We start from the raw sequence: 20312 nt of genomic DNA, 5'->3' as shown, positions 1-20312 counted from the left end.
CAGGCACCACCCAAAAAAGGGGAAGAGAAACTGCAGGTTGAGGGGAGGAGCCAGGGAGGAGCAGTGGATTGGGGACATTGTGGGGGAGAGGCTGACTCTGGTCACTCTATGATCCCTCCAGCACTGGAAACTGGTGCCAGTGGGGACAGAGCAGGGGGATGGTTCCCATCATTTCTGTTCCCATACACAGGGGGCTCTTGGGGAGGGGGACCGGACTCCTCACAAAAGCTGGTGGGAAGGAGAGTTGCTAGGCCCACCCCCAGGTGTTTAGAGCAGAGTTGGGGCTCCCCAGCTCTGTCCTACAGCTTTGGACTAGGTGGAACAGCTTGTCACCTCCTCCCCGGGAGCCCCATCCCCAGAATTGGGTAAGTGATGCAGGAGCAGCCTGAGCTGGAGGTGACAGAAGTGGGAGGGAGTGACCCAAAGTATCCCTTCTCCTTGTGTAGGGGTTGAGAGGACAGAAACCATCTTTCTCCAGTCAGGTCTGAAATCCAAAAGCCGTTGTCACCTGCACTGGTGCTCATGCAACTCTCAAGAACAGGGATAGGACAATGTAATGTTGGTGGGGAGAGGGCATCAGGAAAACACAGCTTGAAAATCTTTTTTCCTAGTGCTTTTTCCTGGGTCTCTTTTTCCCTGTCTTCTTCTGGCTGGGCTTTTCCCAGCCCCAGCCTGTCACAGTACTTCATGCTCAAGACCTTATTTCAGCTTTTGTCCCTCCTACACGTCCCTGGCTTTCAGCTTGGGACCTCTGGGCCCCTGCATGACACATTGATTCTCCAATTGGTGGAGAGCCGCTGCAGTGACTGCTGCCCTGGGTTGAAGCTTGGGATCCCACAGTCATTCCTGCTGCTGCTTCTTCAGCCTTGCCGCATGCACCATGCAGCCCCCTCACCTCCTCCTCTTTCTCCTGATCCTCCTCCCTGGCATGTGGGCAGACCCAGAGGGTAAGTGGGAGCCCTGGCTCACCTCTACCGTTCTCATCCCCCCGACCTGTCAGAGGACCCCACAAGTTCTGCTCAGGGGAGGCACAGCCAGGCCACTGTGCCCTATGGGGGAGCGGATGATTCCCAGCATCAGAGGGCCACCTCCCACCAGGCACCACCCAGACATGCTTTATCCCTGCCCACTCTCTCTGTTCCTGCCTCCAGCTCAGGACTTCTGCCCCACCAGCTCCAACACAGAGCCCTGGGCACACAAGCAGAAGAAACAACAGTGGTCCCAAAACAGGCCTTGGGCGTTAAGTTTCCATGCCAGATATCCTCTCCCTGCAGGGAGTCCATGGGTGCCAGGCAGAGCTCAGCTCCACATGGTGCTGAGGGCCCCTTACAGCAGCCCCTCGTTCATTAGGGAGCTGCACCTGCCAGAGGGTGTTTCGGGCACTGCTGTCACACAGAGAGTTTTACCACAACCCCTTGAGACCTTATGCTTCCAGGTCAGGCAGCATCAGACACAGAAAGGCAGGATTTATCTCTGGGCTGGGCTGGTGTTCTGGCCCTATCAGGGAGCCCCAAGCCTGGACAAAATGCCCTTTCCTATCAACAATCCTCTATCCACTGTACCATGTCCAGGTCTTTGGCAGATACAGATCCTGGCACAGGTGCTTCTCCTGGGGGGAAGCATCACCCCAATAGAGCAGCAAGGTACCTCTTCATTTGCTCTACAGTCAGACAGCAGCTCTAGCTGGGATGGAGGCAAGGAAGGGAGGGGATAAAATGCCTAAAGTCTTCTGCAGCAGACAACCACTGTTGAAAGTAAAACAGAGAAGGAAAACAAGCAGTGAAGTCAGAGGAAGTTCAGACAGGAAAGCAACCCTGAGCAGAATGGAGAGCATAGAATCACAGAAGCGCAGAATGATTTGGGGTGAGAAGTACCTTTAAAGGCCATTCAGTTCAACCCCTCTGCCATGGGCAGGGACGCCTTCCCTGATCAGAGCCCCAAACAACCTGGCCTTGAATGTTTCCAGGGATGGGGCATCCACCATATGTCTGGGTAACATATGCCAGTGTCTCACTACCCGTCATATAAAAAATTCATTTCTTACTATCTAGTCTGAATCTCCTGTTCCCCCTCCAGCATCTCCACTTCCCATTTCCCCTTTAGCACCTCCAGTTATCTCCTTCCTGCACCCTTTCCTGTCTCCATCCTCTTTCCAAGCAGAGCGACAGGTTATCCAGTACCTCCTGACTGGGCTCTTTGCCAACATGAGCTCTGCTGAGGTGTCATGCGGGCACTCATAGGGGACATACCCATCTTAGCACTGCATCCTGCCAACTGGAGCATCTGCTTCCACTGGCCCTGGGTCAGCCAGGCTGCAGTTTAAGGTCATGGGGAAAAGATCATGTCCCAGTACAAAATCACTCTGTGCAATATTGTCCAATTTGTGCACGACACGGTTCAGCAGACAGAACAGCACTGTAAGTACAGGAACGAGCCCTGCCAGAGCCCTTCTCCCCAGGTTCTGGCTGTGGCCTCCTCCCCAGCAGGATGGCATCTGGGGGGCATCTCACAGGGTGCAACAGCTTCTGAAACACTGCAGCTGCTGGGGCATATGACTAGCAAGAATGGGTGGGGTAGCAGACCAAAAATACCCCTCGGGGCTTCAGCCATCTGCCACAAGGAACCCCTGTTTATCAGAGAGCTGCCACCAAATTTACTGGAACTGCAGGATTGACACAGCACAGATCATGGAAGGGAAAACTGGGGGCAAATATTTTGGAGGGCAGAATTATTTTTACACAAGCACCCCACACCAGTATCTACTCCATTCTTGCAGGGGGCCTGAGGGTTTGCAGAGTGTCTGGGGTCTCCTGAAGCATGGCCTTACTCCCTGCTGCCCATTGCACCCTGCTTTTCACTATATCCCTGTATGTGCCCTCAGCCACACCCCACCTCTTGCCACCCATGTCCCACACCCTCATGGATCTCTCCACTGGCTTTGCCTTTGACAGACCCATTGGTGGTCCAGTTCCATGTAGGCTGTGTGCTGTACCCCAATACGACAAGCCAGGGCTTCCTGAATTTCGGCTGGGGTGGCAGAGACCTCCTAGTTTTTGAGGTAGATAAACAGCGCTGGGAGGCCTGGCAGCCATCCCTGGTGGCAGAGCTGGTCAGCAAGAGCCTCAACAAGGAGAAGTCTGTCAGAGTGGTCCTAGAGCACTTTCTCTCTATCTGGGTACACCAGAGCAACTTCCTCACCCTGAAGAGGTATGGGAGGGAAATTCTGGAGAGACAAGATGAGCCCACCCTGACCCTGCAACAGCCACCCCCACACTGGGGCCCAGCCGTGCCCCACCAGACTTGCCCCACGCCTTTGCTCTCATTCCCCAGAGCTGCCTGTGGCCACGGTGTTGGGGGTTGGGTTTGTTCCTTCTTTCTCTGGGGAATTTTTTCCCCACGGGTTGCCAAGGGGACCGGGTGTTGGATACTTGAGAGTGCTTGGCTGAAACAAAGAGATGGACAAAAGGTGGAAGGGGGAGATAACGCAGGTAAAAGACACAGCTTGAGGCAGCTGCGTGCTTTTCTGCTTCCGGCGTTCGGGAGACGCGTGTCGGCCGCTCCTCGAGGATCTCAGCCGCCGTTTTTTCTGCCTCGCCGTCGAGCTGCTTCAGCGCTGCTCCTCTTGCTGCAGCGTGACCCTGCACTCCCTGCGCTGCCGGGACATCCTGCCCCTGCCTGCCGGGACACCCTGCCATCCCAGCTACCAGCCCGGGACTTTTCCACTGTTCCAGCTTGGTGCTCTGAGGATCCTGCAGGGACACCGAAACCAAACTGCTCTGGGTTTTGTGAAACAAAGCCCTCAAGGTTCTTGGTACTGTTGTCGTTTGTCATTAATGCTGTAGTTGTTTGGTGGGGGGGGGGAGTTTTTTTTGTGTTTGTTTGCTTTGTATTACATACTAGTAAAGAACTGCTATTCCTATTTCCCAAATCTTTGCCAAAGAGCCTCTGATTGTAATTTTACCTAGCAGATACCTGTCTTCCTAAACCAAGACAGATTTTGGCGCCCAAGTGTGGGGCTTGAGGGCACTGAGAAAAGAAAAGGGAAGAGAAATAGCAGTTCTTAACTAACCTAGTACTTTCTTTTGTGTGCGTTGGATATAAAAACCTCATTAGGCTGCATCATGTGGTCTAACTTAGCCTGGTTTGGGTGGCATGTGGTTGTGGCTGTATTCCTTCCATTTGCAGGCCCTTATCTAAACATGGGCCCTATAACTAAGGCTACTGTGACTGTCATCCAGTTTATTTTATGGCTTAATAAGGTGAAGAACTCATGGATTTTTAATTTCCTCTGGAAGGCAGGCACATGGATTCAGGGCTATCGTACACTAACTGTGTGTTTTTGGAGTTACTTTAACAATGGTACCTACTGTGAGGAAATGACACCGGGGGAAGTTTCTTTTTCCCAACCCTTTACCCATCTCTTTGGGTCTGCCCCACCAGTTTTTGAAGGGTTTAAATCCTCTCTGAATGCTAATGATATCATACAATGGCTGGTGCTGCTAATATGCGTATTCTGTTTAGCATTCAGAGATAAGGGAAGATTGACCTGGATAACCACCCTGATACCTAGCCCACAGAATAGGGATGATACCCCAGAGCCTGACTCTGCCCCACAGCCTGCCTCAGAAAGGACCCACCCGGATTGGGTTGAGGTTCTGGTAAAAGAGATAGGCCAAATGCTGAAAGAGTACATTTCCCCAGCTCATGAAAAACCCTCCCCCTGCCCCGAGAAGGCAGAGACTGATGGTGCAGCAGTGGAACCCACAGATGTTACAACTGTCCAGGTTCCAGCTGAACCACAAGGGCAGCCACAGCCAGCAGCAGTCGCCCCTGTGGAAACAAGGAAGTGTAAAGTGAAATCGTCAGATCCTGATATTAAGGGTAAGAAAGGAGGGTCCTCACAGTCCACAGAAGAGCCACAGGTTGAGATCATCACTGAGTCCCTGACATATGAAAGTCTACGTAATCTGCAAAAAGATATTGCACGACGAGGACGTGAGGCTTATACAGCCTGGCTACTTCGAGTCTGGGACCTTATGGGTACAGGTGTGCAACTGGATAGTGCTGAAGCAAGGAATTTGGGACCCTTGACCCAGGACTCAGGTATAAATCAGGTATTTGTAAGAGAGCAAAGGCCCCTTCCCCTTTGGGAACGACTTCTAATGAGTGTGAGAGAGAGATTTGTCCACAGAGACAGAATGCAAGAGCACAACAATAGAATGCGATGGAAGACCCTTGAGGAAGGAATCCAACAGTTGAGAGAAGTGGCAGTATTGGAAGTACTTTTTGGGAGGACCGGACAGCATGATAATGACCCCGACAAGGTTAAATGCACAGGGCACATGTTGTGGAATCTGGCAACTCATGGACCATCCCAATACGCCACATTCATCGCAACAATTAATGCCGAGGATAACCGAGAGACAGTGGGTTCTGTTGCCAACAAGCTCAGAAATTATGAAAGTATGATCAGTGGCCCAATGCAGGCTCATGTCTCTGCGGTGGTGAAGGAACTCAAAGAGGAGATGAGGGAAATGAGAGAGGAGATGAGAAGGAACAGTTCCCATGTAGCACCGGTGCGAGTCACAGGCCCCAGAATCAGAGCCCAACATTCCCCAGCGAGAGAGAGAGGGTACACCCCTCGAGCTGACCTGTGGTTTTATCTGCGGGACCATGGGGAGGACATGGGAGCGTGGCATGGGAAACCTACTTCTGTCCTGGCAGCACGGGTACGTGAGCTCAAGGAGAGAAACGCTAACAGAGGGAGTTCCACTAGAATGAAGGTAGCCTCAGCCTCCCACGAGCAAGCTGCCAGGTATTACGGAGGTGGGAATGCTGTGTCAGATTCCCTCGAAGGAACCTCTACCATGTACGTCCAAGAAGGGAATAATAACCAGTGCTAGAGGGGCCCTGCCTCTAGCCAGGAAGAGGCACGGGAAAATCGGGTTTTTTGGACTGTGTGGATTCGATGGCCTGGCACATCAGAACCACAAAAATATGAAGCTTTAGTAGAGACTGGGTCGCAGTGTACTCTAATGCCATCAGGACATGTGGGGGCAGAACCGATTTCCATTGCCGGGGTGACGGGGGGATCACAGGAACTGACTCTGGTTGAAGCCGAGGTGAGCCTGACCGGGAAGGAGTGGCAGAAACTTCCGATTGTGACCGGCCCAGAGGCTCCATGTATTCTGGGCATAGACTTCCTCAGGAATGGATATTATAAAGACCCCAAAGGACTCAGATGGGCTTTTGGAATAGCTGCTGTGGAGACAGAGAACATTAAGCAGTTGAACACCTTGCCGGGACTATCAGAGAACCCATCTGCAGTGGGACTCCTTAAGGTAGAAGAACAACAAGTACCTGTTGCCACCTCGACAGTGCACCGTCGGCAGTATCGGACAAATCGGGACGCCGTGATCCCCATCCACAAGATGATCCGTGAGCTGGAGAGCCAAGGGGTGGTCAGCAAAACCCACTCACCCTTCAACAGCCCCATCTGGCCTGTGCGCAAGTCTGATGGAGAATGGAGACTGACTGTGGACTATCGTGCATTGAATGAAGTGACTCCACCGCTGAGCGCTGCTGTGCCGGACATGCTGGAACTTCAGTACGAGCTGGAGTCCAAGGCAGCGAGGTGGTATGCCACTATTGACATTGCCAATGCATTTTTCTCCATTCCTCTGGCTGCAGAATGCAGGCCTCAGTTTGCTTTCACCTGGAGGGGCGTGCAGTACACCTGGAACCGGCTGCCCCAGGGGTGGAAACACAGCCCCACCATCTGCCATGGGCTGATCCAGGCTGCACTGGAGAAAGGTGAGGCTCCGGAACATCTACAGTACATCGATGACATCATTGTGTGGGGAAAGACTGCAGCTGAAGTGTTCGAGAAAGGAGAGAGGATCATCCAGATTTTGCTGAAAGCCGGGTTTGCCATCAAGAAGAGCAAAGTCAAGGGACCTGCCAGAGAGATCCAGTTCCTGGGAGTAAAGTGGCAAGATGGACGGCGGCAGATCCCCACTGAGGTCATTGATAAGATCACAGCAATGTCTCCACCGACCAGCAAAAAGGAAACACAAGCTTTCCTAGGAGCCATAGGTTTTTGGAGGATGCACATTCCTGAATACAGTCAAATCGTGAGCCCTCTCTACCTGGTTACCCGCAAGAAAAACAATTTCCACTGGGGCCCTGAACAGCAACAAGCCTTTGCCCAGATCAAGCAGGAGATTGCTCATGCAGTAGCCCTTGGCCCAGTCAGGACGGGATCAGATGTGAAGAATGTGCTTTATTCTGCAGCCGGGAACAACGGTTTGTCCTGGAGCCTTTGGCAGAAGGTGCCAGGGGAGACCCGAGGCCGACCACTGGGATTCTGGAGTCGAAGTTACAGAGGATCTGAAGCCAACTACACTCCCACAGAGAAGGAGATCTTGGCCGCCTATGAAGGAGTTCAAGCCGCCTCAGAAGTGATTGGCACAGAAGCACAACTCCTCTTGGCACCCCGACTACCAGTGCTGGGGTGGATGTTTAAAGGAAAGGCTCCCTCCACGCACCATGCCACCGATGCCACATGGAGCAAATGGACTGCCCTCATCACACAGCGTGCCCGTATTGGACACCCAAATCGCCCTGGGATTTTGGAGATAATTACAAACTGGCCGGAAGGAGAAAACTTCGGTTTCACGGACGAAGAGGAGCAGGTACAAGTGACACGAGCTGAAGAAGCTCCTCCATACAACCAACTGCCAGCAGAAGAAACACACTACGCTCTCTTCACTGACGGTTCCTGTCGCATCGTGGGAATGAACCGTAAGTGGAAAGCAGCCGTATGGAGCCCCACACGACAGGTTGCAGAAGCCACTGAAGGAGAAGGGGGATCAAGTCAGCTTGCTGAACTCAAAGCTGTTCAATTAGCCCTTGACATTGCTGAAAGAGAGAAGTGGCCAAAGCTCTACCTCTACACTGATTCGTGGATGGTAGCCAATGCTCTGTGGGGCTGGCTGGAGAGGTGGAAAAAGGCCAACTGGCAGCGTAGAGGAAAACCAATCTGGGCTGCTGATGAATGGAAGGACGTTGCCACTCGTGTAGAGAAGCTGCCTGTGAAAGTCCGCCATGTAGATGCCCATGTTCCCAAGAGTCGGGCTAATGAGGAACACCAAAACAACAAGCAGGTAGATCAGGCTGCCAAGATAGAAGTGTCAAAGATAGATTTAGATTGGCAACACAAGGGAGAGTTGTTCCTAGCCCGATGGGCCCATGATGCCTCGGGTCATCAGGGCAGAGATGCCACCTATAAGTGGGCCCGAGACCGAGGGGTGGATTTAACCATGGACAGTATTTCTCAGGTTATCCATGACTGTGAGACATGTGCTGCAATCAAGCAAGCCAAGCGGGTGAAGCCCTTATGGTATGGTGGGCGGTGGTCCAAATATAAATATGGGGAAGCCTGGCAGATTGACTACATCACCCTTCCCCAAACCCGCCAGGGCAAGCGTTATGTGCTAACCATAGTGGAAGCCACCACTGGATGGTTGGAGACCTACCCTGTGCCTCATGCTACTGCCCGGAACACCATCCTGGGCCTGGAAAAACAAGTCCTGTGGAGACATGGCACCCCTGAGAGAATCGAGTCGGACAATGGGACTCATTTCAAGAATAGTCTTATAAGCACCTGGGCTAGAGAACATGGCATTGAGTGGGTGTACCATATTCCTTATCATGCACCAGCGGCCGGGAAAGTTGAACGGTGCAATGGCCTGCTTAAAACTACCTTGAAAGCACTGGGTGGGGGAACCTTTAAGAATTGGGATACTAATTTAGCAAAGGCCACCTGGTTGGTGAACACTCGAGGTTCCACCAACCGAGCAGGTCCTGCCCAATCTGAGCCCTTGCAAAAGACAGACGGAGATAAGGTTCCAGTGGTACACATGAGAGGTATGCTGGGAAAAACTGTTTGGATTAATCCTGCCTCCAGCAAAGACAATCCCATCCGTGGGGTTGTCTTCGCTCAGGGACCAGGTTGCACCTGGTGGGTGATGCAAAAGGATGGAGAGACCCGATGCATACCTCAAGGGGACCTTGTTTTGGGGTGAACTATCCATGACAATGTGGCTGCATCCATATTTGCATATATATATATGTATTTTTAATAGTTAAAACTCAATGTAATATGTTTGTATGGGAAAAAAATTCGGGGTGGATAATGTTGGGGGTTGGGTTTGTTCCTTCTTTCTCTGGGGAATTTTTTCCCCACGGGTTGCCAAGGGGACCGGGTGTTGGATACTTGAGAGTGCTTGGCTGAAACAAAGAGATGGACAAAAGGTGGAAGGGGGAGATAACGCAGGTAAAAGACACAGCTTGAGGCAGCTGCGTGCTTTTCTGCTTCCGGCGTTCGGGAGACGCGTGTCGGCCGCTCCTCGAGGATCTCAGCCGCCGTTTTTTCTGCCTCGCCGTCGAGCTGCTTCAGCGCTGCTCCTCTTGCTGCAGCGTGACCCTGCACTCCCTGCGCTGCCGGGACATCCTGCCCCTGCCTGCCGGGACACCCTGCCATCCCAGCTACCAGCCCGGGACTTTTCCACTGTTCCAGCTTGGTGCTCTGAGGATCCTGCAGGGACACCGAAACCAAACTGCTCTGGGTTTTGTGAAACAAAGCCCTCAAGGTTCTTGGTACTGTTGTCGTTTGTCATTAATGCTGTAGTTGTTTGGTGGGGGGGGGAGTTTTTTTTGTGTTTGTTTGCTTTGTATTACATACTAGTAAAGAACTGCTATTCCTATTTCCCAAATCTTTGCCAAAGAGCCTCTGATTGTAATTTTACCTAGCAGATACCTGTCTTCCTAAACCAAGACACACGGTTTTCACCTGCACCCCCAGCCTAGACCAGCTGCTGCTTGTTTGCAATGTCACTGGCTTCTACCCCCGTCCCATCAGTGTGGCCAGGCTGCGGGATGGCCAGGAGGTGCCTCCGGGCCCGGCATTCAACACCAACCCCATCCTGCCCAATGCCGACCTCACCTACCAGCTCTGCAGTGTCCTGGCCGTGGCCCCCCGGGATGGGCACAGCATTGTCTGCCGTGTGTGCCACCAGAGCATGGGCAGCCACAGCCTGCTCATCCCATGGGGTAGGTGCCACCCATGGGGATGGGGTGCAGGCTGCAGACAGCAGCCACTGGCCCTGTGAGGAGCAGCTCCTGGCTGGCGCTGCCACCTTCACACAGTCACCCTGTTCCCTCCCTGTCCCAGAAAACCACAGCACAGCTCCAACCATCAGCATCACTGTTGTGGTGCTGCTTCTTTTGGCCACAGCCTCTGTTGGGGGATTTTGGTGGTGGAAGCACAGGTGAGCGCTCCCCCTCATCACCTGCTCTAAGATTTACAGGCATGTAGGTCGGTCCAGGGGTGGCAGCAGCAGCAGTGCTGTAGGGGTGAACTCCCTGACTGTCATCACAGTTCACACATACCCTTTGTAGGAAGGGTAATGAGGCTGCATGGGAGACCCAAGAATTCATCATTTGAGGCCTGGTTGCCCACACAGCAACAACTGTTTGCTCTCCTGTGGAGTCCCTGGAACCCCTTGGGGCAATTCCCAGGGTCCTGCCTTGGAAGGATGGACCGTAGTCTTCCCTGCCTAGGCTGAAAGAAAGTCCTTCCCCATGGTGCTTTGCAGTGTGGCCTGCCCCAGCCTCTTCTCTTACCCCACCCCTGGTTCTTGTGGTTTCTCCTTTGCCTGCTTCCCTATTGGTGGTGGTACCCCAGTGTCCAGTCCTGTCCCTCTATAGATCACTGACCCATGCCCTGCTCTTTGTACCACCCCCGTGCCCTAAGGCCATTGGTTTCTGATCCCTATTTAGGCCTGTGCCCAGCACATGGCCTGGTCTTTTCGTCCCTGATTCCTTGCTGGAGTTTATCATACAAAAAGGCCCTTCTTGCCTCTCCTTGCTGAGCCTAGCTGTGGTGTGTGTGACATGAGCTTGACTGCTCTACCTGAAACCTCCCCAAGCAGCTTTTCCACAGGAGATGCTTATGGGGATATAGGTAGCAGCCCCACCCTCTAAAAAGCACACTGCTACAGATCTTTGTCTTGTCTCCAGCTCTGCAATAATTCAGCTCCCACCCTACCATCACTAAGTCCACCCCAGAGTCAATATTCCAGCCCCACATTTCTTTTCAGCTCCAGCCCTACAGTCCATGCTCCACAGCCACTATGCCAGCCCTTCCATCATTTCACCATGCATCTCTGTCCCTTTCTCAGCTCTGCAGTTTCTTTCCATTTTCACTCACAATCCCAGCCCCACAGTCAATATCCCAGCCCCACAGTGATTTCAGCCCCAGCCCTACAGTGGCTATCACAGACCCAAACAATATCCCTGCAACCCTGGGTTTTCCGGTGCAATCTTAGTCTCCTTTCCAGCTCTACAGATCCTGTTCCATTTTCAATCACAATACACAGTGCAAACATCAGTGTCACAGGCCTACAGTGATTTCAGCACATGAATCCTACAGTCTCTACATCTGCCCTACAGTTTCTATGCCATTAACAGTCTCTATCCCACCCCTCTAGTGATTTCAGATCGAGCCCTGGAGTGCTCTTCCCAGCCCCGGTGATTTCAGCTCTTGAGCCACAAGCTTTATTTCACTGCCAGCTCAGTTTCTCCTGCTCCAGATCCTCTTTTCTCCCAGTCCACCAGGTGTAGCTGCTCCAGGTTGAGACAACAGGATCTTTTTTTGACTCCAGTTGTGAGGTTTCAGCTTCAGCTCTAGAAACACTATTCCACCCTATCCCAGTAATCTTTATTCCATTTTCAGCCCCTCAGTTTGTGTTCCATTTAATGGTCACTTCCCAGGTCTACACTCACTATCCCCTTTGAACAGTGATTGCAATTGCAGCACTGCAGTCCTCATTCCGACCACAGTGATTACAGCTTCAGTGCCACAAGCTTTATTTCACTGCCACCTCTTCTGTTTCACTTTCGTCTCCACATCCTCCCAGCAGTGGCACATAATGCTGCTTTTGGTTCTCATGGTATGACATTTGTTTTAGCTATAGCTCTGTGTTGTTTCAGCACAGCTCTTGTACCCACATTCCAGCCCCAACCTGCTAATCCTTACTGCAGCACTACAGTCCCTATCCCAGCCCTTACAGTGATTTCAGCTCCAGCCACCCAGTTCCCTTCCCGGCTCCATATTCCCTATAACAGCCCCACAGGGGTTTCACCCCAAACCCTACCATCTTTGTGTCTCCTCCAGCTCTGCTGTCTCAGCTCCAGCTCCTCAGCTTCCCACTGCCTGCAGCTAAAAGCTGCTACTGTTTCTTACCGCAGCCCGGGGCTGTTGATAAGGCAAGTCAGTTACTGTCATCACTTCAATGTCTTCAGGAGCTGTACTACCCACTGTCCCGAGTTCCCAACTACGGGGACACTGGAAGCCTGAAGCCCAACATCTATCTTCCCCCTCCCCCTGGGTTTCAGCTCAGCACTTGCACAAAGGCCCCCCTCACCTCCCCAAGGCAGCACCGGGGGCTGGGAAAAGCCACTGGGCCCCTGCTCCTCCATCCCAAAAGGTGCCCTTGGGTTGGTTCTCGGGCCCTGGAGCCCTCGGAGGCCCCACACCCTCAGGCTCTGCTTGGTACCACAGGGCAAGGGCTGGTAACCCCCCCAGGCATCTCCTGAAGGCCCCACGCTCCATCCCCTTCTCCCGTGGCATTTATCCAGCTCCAGCCCCAGCGTTTCCACTGCTTCACATTGTTTTGGGCCTGCCTCTAGTGCCAAGATTTTATTCCACACCCTGGGGCTTTATGTCTCCACTGGCCTCACAACCGGTGTTTCAGCTCTACCCCTACAACCTTACTGAATTAGCATCAGATATCTAGCAAAAGAAAACAAAAACAAACCAAAATAATGTAATAAAGCGAGAAAAATAATGAAGTGGTGCAATAAAAAAGGAAATCATAGATATTTCGAATAAGGGGGAAAAAAATTAAACTGAAAAAACCGCAGCTTTATTCTCGATATTTTAAACGTTATTTTAAATCCAGAAGCCACAGAAGTGCTTCTCCCCTGGTAGCCCCAGCCAGTCTCCCTGCGACGCACCAGGCCCCGCACCAGCCTCCAGCTGCCCGAGCCACGCAGGGCGCGGCGGAAAGAACTGGGCACGGCCAGCAGCGCTGCCCCAGGACACCGCCAGCCCCCACACGCTGGTGCAGGCCGACGCGGGAGTCGCGTCCGTGCTCACCGGCGCTCCTCGGACCTCGCAGCTCCAACCGCCGCTCTCCACGCCGCCACCGGACTAACGCCCAGAGCCCCTCAGGGCACGCTATTTATAGCCCAGGGCTGGGCCAGCCCAGCCAATCACAACCTGGGGCAGTGCGGGCCCCACCAATCCCAGCCCGCCCGTTCCCGCCTCCCTCGGCTCCGCGCCCCCCCGCTGTCCCGTCACGCCCCACGCCCGCTATTCCGCCCGCTCCCCGTTTCCCTGGGAGAACTCCCGGCCGGGACCTCAGCGGGGACTCCCGTCGCCCTTCGCGGGCCCCAGCAAAACCTGCCGAGGCTGCGGCAGCGGGGGCACACCTTCGCCGGTTCCCAAAGGGGCGGCACGGGAGCGACGCCTTAGGCAAACGGGGGAGCGGGGCTGGGCTGAGGGGCATCAGACAGCGAAGTCTCAGTAGTGTCCCAAAGGTCCAGCAGTGCCCAGCATCTCCGACTGGAATTTGAGGGGTCCCAGCACAGTCCCTCTGTAGTGTTCCTCTGGAGCTGACACTTCCCAGCATCCGTGACCAGGGTTTGGGGGTCCCAGCACAGCCCCCCCGGCACATCCTGCTGCTTCTTCAAGTCCCGTTTAACCAGGATGATTTTTTGCGAGTAGAAACACCCAAAGCCAGCAGAACTGGCCTTAATCACTTTTTGGGGCATCTCTCTTTTCTTCCTCACCAAATTCCCACCGCCAAAACCCAGCCTGAGGCTCAGCTCCTCATCCCCTCAATCTCTCCAAGGAACTGGGCTTGGATTTCCCAATCTTACAAGGCAGAAATGCTGTTGTCCTTATTGTACATCCTAATTGCAGTCATTCTAAAGAAATAATTGAAAGACATTAAAGGAATGAAGAGAAATTAAACAAGAGCTGCCTGCTCCAAGGGCCATCCAAGGGTTGCTCAAACCCCTTAGCAATAATTTGTTTCAATTAACCAACTCAAACAGAGTAATTAACACCACATTGATACAATATGATTCCTTTAAATTGAGTTACAGATAAATATTGCAGAATGTAAAAACTTTTCTAAACTCAGAAACTCTTTTAAGAGACATACAGGGCACAGCAGCACAATCTAAGAGTCTTGGGATTCAGGGGAAAAAACCCAAAGTTTTCAGTCTTTAGCATCTTCCACTATGTCATCGTTGACAGCAAACATGGCTTCAGCCTCAGGAAGACACGGAGAGTCAGAGATTTTGCAGATCCTGGTCTCACCTCAGCCATTCAGCAGATACAGTCTGCAAGGAGAGAGAAGAAGATGGGTCAGAATGGACAGCCTCCTTCCAGAAAATCATCATTACTCATAAAGCATTAAGTAGAGCTGGAAGAACTTCCCCAAAAGTCCATTTTCCTGAAAACTGAGGGCTCCAAGGTGAAGCACAGACTGGACCTGCCATGGGCAGACTATGGAAACCCCAGAAATAAAAGCTACTTGGTCAATTCCATAAAGCATTCCAAAATCAGGCTCCTGGGATGTGAGCATCTCTTCTCTCACCTTCAAACATCCAGAATGAGGTCTATTGCTGTTCAGCAGCATTCAAAAACTTGTTAGAGCAGAAACTGCCTCACAAATTACACTGGAGTAATGTAAGCTCCTCTGGCTCGCAGCTATGTCAATAACAAAATGCTTTAGTTACCTGACCAGAAAAGGATCTAAGATCAATCACTACAGGCTAAACTGGAGCACTACTTCAAAACAGGGCAGTGAAGATGGAGGGGAGAAGCTTTTCTAAGAGATACAGTGCCTACCAGTGAGGCAGAATGCGGAAATTCGTTCTGAGTTTTTGGAGAAAACTTTAAAACTCAGAGTAGTAAAGCTAAGTAGTGTTGGGTAACAAAAAAAAAAAAAACAAACAACCAAATAAACCCCAAGCCACTTTTTGAGATTATTCTTGCTTTATGCTACCAACTGCTTGCTTTTATTGAAAAATACTAGATGGAACACTCATTCTGTATGAGAAACACTGACAATTATTCCAATACACATAAAAGCAAATGCAACCAAAATATCAGCATTAACACCAAAAAAACTGCTGAATTAATTGCTCAAATACATACCACGCCTTGCTTAAAGGAGTGTGGCCATCAGCCTGGTTTGGTTTCCCTCCCTTTGGAGCTGTAAAACAACTGACCTTCAACACCTCATGCGAAAGCATTTATCTAATGCTGCAAAAAAAGCCTTTTCTTACATCATATTTTAGTCCTGAACTTGCACAAAGTCCCCAACCAAACTAACAAATCACCACACACTTTTTGACTTGTCTTTGAGCACAAGTCAAGCTAAACCTATGGAAACAAGAAAAAGAAAAGTGACTTAATGCTGTTCCTTTGGAAATTACAGAATCACAGGGAGGTTTTTCATTAGCTTAGGAACCCAGTTCAGTAGATACTGAATAGCAGGGAAGTCAAGAGAGAAATGCTTTGCTTTCGGAGACAAAAATATTTAAATAAATACTTCCATTAAACCAGAAGTCTACAGATTGACTGCTCAGAAGTCTTTGTCAAGAACAAAACCCCTGGGGTATCCTCTTAAGGGACACAAGAGGGGCTCCTTGGCTGGACACAGCCTTGGTCAGCACTGCTCCCCTGTGGCCCAGGCCCTTGCAATATTCCTATGGATTCCAGAGGATTACGGGGCCAAGTTTCACATTTGCCATTCTCCTGCAGTTCAACAGATGTTTACTCTCAGACCTGCCCGTGCAGAGCAGCCACTCACGACTCAAGAGTGGTCAGTCTTGTCTCCAGAACTTGGAATATCCTATCTACCTGCAAAATAACCAGGGGAACTACTGTACTTGGTTACACACAGAATTTGACAAAACCAAGAGCATGTGTGGACGTCAAAAAGGGCTCAAATCTGATCTCACATCACCAATGCTTTTCATTTGACTCTAACATTCACTGTCCACACAGGACCTCTTTCCAGCCTTGCTAAGTGTCACAGCCATACAGTCAGCTTTTGCTGGACAACCTTCAGCTTCCACAGTCAACTTCCTTACACTGTTTGCTCCCAATTCTTCCTACCTGCAGTCACAAGATTTTAGTAGAGCAAAACATCAACTTAATTTATCATGATTAATTTATGATTAATATTTCAATACAAAGTTACAGCAAAAGCATTAAGTCCATTTGCACAAAAGGAAAAAGAAACGTGACTAAAAGTTAAGATTTGGAGAAATGAATGGGAACTAACTAGAAACAACGTATCAAATTACTGAGACATAAACAGGAACCTAATGCTGTGCTTGATAAACACAAAATGCTAATTACCATGAAAACTGAAGGAAAAGTTGCTGAAGATCTTGCATAACACAAGAGACCGATTACATGAAGCGGACCAGTGCATGTTACAATGCACTGAATTGCTCTAGGTGAAATCAGCTGTTCTGCAAAACTATTGAAGTCTAATAAAGTTTCACAGAGGTGATTTCAACAAAGAATGATACAAGGTTAAATCTCACCCTTTGCAGTGCCTCTTGCAAGACAGCTCGACTTTCAAGAGTTAGCGGTTCCTCATGAATAAGAGCTTGCTTTTCCAGGGTTCCTAGAGTATAGCTGAGATTCCACAGTTTAGATCATGCACTTCCCACTCTGAAGCCAAAAATCCAAATACAGCACTCCTTCAGAACCCTGAGGGATAGCCATGGCTTCTGGGGCTATGGGATACACTGAAAAATTGCACCAAGACACCAAGAACAGTGCAGCGCTGGCTGGGAGAAGCAGCATTGCCCCCTGAGAAAATGCCATTCTGAAGCCAGTTTAGTGCTTTAGAGAATTCTACTGCCGTGAGGGGAAAAAAAAATAGTATTATAGCTATGGAATGAAGAAAAAATCCCAAAACCACTGTCTAGAGTACGAGGGTAAACATCTACAGCAATATATCAAAACAAATGGGAACTTCAGAAAAAAACAGAGACATTAAAACCAGTCCAGATGAACAACCACCATGTATTAGAACAATGCTGGCACAAAACAACTCTGGCGTGGAGCCTTAATTCAGGATACAGTTATGGAAGAATATTTGAGGACCACTTCTAAGTGCTATACACGGACTAAACCCAAGCACACTTTCATATTCTAGACAGATTCTCAGACAGCTGAGTGAGAGTCTCAAGCACACACTCAGTTGTCAGATTTGCCTTTGCCCACCTTAGCAAGGAAAAAGCACATGTGGCCACTACAGGTCAGACCCAGCCCAAGCCCTGCCTGAGCCCCTCTGGCCACCCTTCCCGCTGCTAATGCTGACCCCTAACAGGCTCCAGCCAGGCCCGTTTGGTGCTTGGTTTGTGCACTCTTCCCATCAAATGGGAAGGAACCCTCCTGTGCCGTGGGCCCCGTGATATTTTCCTGGCTGGAATGCAACTTCTCATACAAAAGGCAGACCTGGTTGTTTTGTTTTCTAGTATTTGCCTTACACAGATGATGTTCCTCACAACTGAGCACTATGATGCAAACAGCAGCAATACAGAAAATCCCTCTGGGACAGAGCAGCAGAAAAAAGCCACCTCCAGACTTGCCAGAGATATGACAGGAGCATCCTCCGTGCAATGCCTGGTTAGTGAAGTGGAGCTGGCAGGCTGAGCCATAAACATTCTGTGTTTACATTTCAACAGCGTCAATACGGAAACAGAACAAATCTCTCTTGGAGTTGAGATGCCTGGAGGTGCACCTGGAGATGCTGCAAAGTGTCCTTCAGCAGCCAGAGCAGAAAAAGGTTTCTATCGTGCTGTAAGTAAGGAATAACATTTATTCAGAAGAAAATAAAATGAAGCATCTCTCCCCATGCCTTTTCTAAACAAAAAAAATCATGCATTGGAATTTTTTTAAGCATTCATTCTTGCTTTACGCAGTGTAAATTATGAGCACTCATCTTTCAGCCTGAATTTTCAACAGCTCCTCAGGCTGACCTCAGCAAGACCATCAGAATCACTAAATTGTGGAGGGGACCTCAAAGCTCATCCCATTCCACCCCACTTGGACACTGCCAGGGATCCAGGGGCAACCACAGCTTCTCTGGCTAACCTGTGCCAGGGCCTCCACACCCTCACAGGGAACAAATTTTTTCTGATATTTAATCCTGCCTCCCTTCATCTTGAGGCCATTCCTCTTGTCCATCACTACCTATCCTTGTGAGAAATCCCTCTCCCTTAGGCCATAAGCGGCTTGCGCACACCACCCCAAATAAATGTTCCGGGGGCTCTCGGGGGCACACGAGCACTCCGGGCCTTTTACCGGGCTTCTCCTCGGCGCCTTCCCCGGGAACGCCCGACTCCCCCGGGGCTGTGTGCAGCCAGGACCGGCCCTCCGCACCCGCACTCTCCGGGGAGCTCGGAGAACTGCGGCTCCGGGCCCGCGGCGACGCGGGCGGCCACACCTGCAGCGGGAGGGAGGGAAGGAGGGATGGCGGCAGGGACCGCGGGGCGGGGGGGGGGCTGGCAGGGACGGCACTCACCGCGCAGCAGGATACAGCCGCTCTCCTCGCCACTGAACGCCCGGCTCCGTGTTGCCGCCCGCCGCCGGGCCGCCCGCAGCCGGCGCACACGAACACCACGGGCACGGGGGCCGCGTCCGCCCGCCGCTCTCGCCGCTGCTGCTGCTCGGCCCGGCCGCCGCCCGGCTCCAGCAGCGACAGCGAATGCTCCAGCTCCGGGCACAGCGCCAAGCGTGTGCTTTCCGCCCGCCCGCCCGCCCGCCGCGGGACCGGCAGCGGCCCCCGACATCGCCTTCGAATCGCCCGCCGAGGAAGACGCGGTGACGGCGGACACCGGCCCGGGACCGCCCCGGAACTGCTCCCGGGGCCCGCCCCGCCGAGGGCCGGCCCCGGGGCCGGGCCTGCAGCGGCCGTGAGGTGTTTGGAGCTCGTTAGCTCGCGGGATCGAAGTAAAGGGTGTGATTCTTCCAGAACGTGCTTTTTATGTGGAGCGTTTTATCAAGTCACGCCTAATTCAGAGAACCTCCTGAGCTGGAAGGGGCTCACAAAGTTGCATCCAGTCCAGCTCCTGGCTCTGCACAGACACCCCAACAATCCCACTCCGTGCACCCCTGGCATTGGTGTCCAGACACTGCTGGAGCTCTGGCAGCCTTGGGGCCGTGCCCATTCCCTGGGGAGCCTGGGCAGTGCCCAGCACCCTCTGGGGGAAGAACCTTTCCCTGATACCCCACATAAACCCCTCCAGACACAGCTCCAGCCGTTCCCTGGGTCCTGTTCCTGTCTCAGGGAGCGGAAACCCGAGTTGCCTCTCGGGAGAGCAGCAGTCCCCGGTGAGCTCTGCCCTGAGACTCCTCCAGGCTGAATACGTCAAATGCCCTCACTCACTCCTGGTGTGGCCCTTCCAGATCCCAGCCCTTTCTGTCTCGGTACACTGAGGAATGTTTTTCGGCCCAGCTATGCTCAGGAGCTCCCAGGAACCATACGCTGCTCTAAGAGAAAGGTTTGTGACTCAGCTGGCACTTGTCCACCCTGTCCCTAGGTTATGGGACACCCATCTTAGTTTAAAACATGCTGGGAAATAACATGTGTGTCCAGCAAGAAGCGAGGATTGCATTTTCAGGGCTGCTCTTACATCTCTGCCGTACATTAATACTCATTGCCACTAGATGTTTTCAGTGCCAAGGCAGACCTTGAGCTGTGGGACCCCGGAGAGATTGGCACAGGCATCAGCTGTGCAATTCTCTTTCTGAGGGCACTGAAGTACAATGAAGTAAAGTGGTGGGTTGGAGTTCTGAGCTGGCTTAAAAGGCACCACTGTCATGGCTAACAGAACTAACAAACTCCTCTTGAGTATTTCTGGTTTTATGAATATTACTGGGACTACATGGATCCAATTCCAGTAGATGGAAGCAAGTTGAAGATTAACAAATATATGTATTGTGGAGTACTCGGTGGTGTTAAAAACGGGCAGGAGATAATGTTTCCTCCTTAACTGCTTTTATTTGAAAGGGTTTGGCTCACAGGGATGCTCTACGTCGCTGAGGAGGTGGTGCCAAATCGGTGCTGCAGAGACCGCTACAGATCCGAGAGTTTGCTCACCATACAGGAGCCCTCAAAAAAATCATTAGTTGAGTCTAGGGGTGT

General features: G+C 51.6%; 1 protein-coding gene and 1 pseudogene across 1 annotated transcript; one reads left to right on the top strand and one right to left on the bottom strand.

Moving 5' to 3' along the window:
* The first annotated feature begins 880 nt into the window (after nt 1–880).
* On the top strand, nt 881–10507 carry LOC136293735 (antigen-presenting glycoprotein CD1d-like; annotated as a pseudogene).
* A 3697-nt stretch (nt 10508–14204) lies between these two features.
* Nucleotides 14205–18957, bottom strand: LOC136293734 (protein Mis18-alpha-like). Its single transcript, XM_066190659.1, is given in 6 exon segments — nt 14205–15353; nt 16699–17963; nt 18470–18611; nt 18690–18744; nt 18747–18917; nt 18919–18957. Coding segments are annotated over 5 exon segments (441 nt in total). The 3' UTR covers nt 14205–15353; nt 16699–17929.
* Nucleotides 18958–20312: the final 1355 nt, after the last annotated feature.

The sequence above is a fragment of the Chamaea fasciata genome, unplaced genomic scaffold (genome assembly GCF_029207755.1).
Source record: "Chamaea fasciata isolate MVZ Bird 193981 ecotype frontalis unplaced genomic scaffold, bChaFas1.0.hap1 SCAF_9, whole genome shotgun sequence".
NCBI classification, from domain to species: domain Eukaryota; kingdom Metazoa; phylum Chordata; class Aves; order Passeriformes; family Sylviidae; genus Chamaea; species Chamaea fasciata.
Note: the sequence above shows the minus strand (reverse complement) of the source record. Positions and strands in the feature narration are given on the sequence as shown.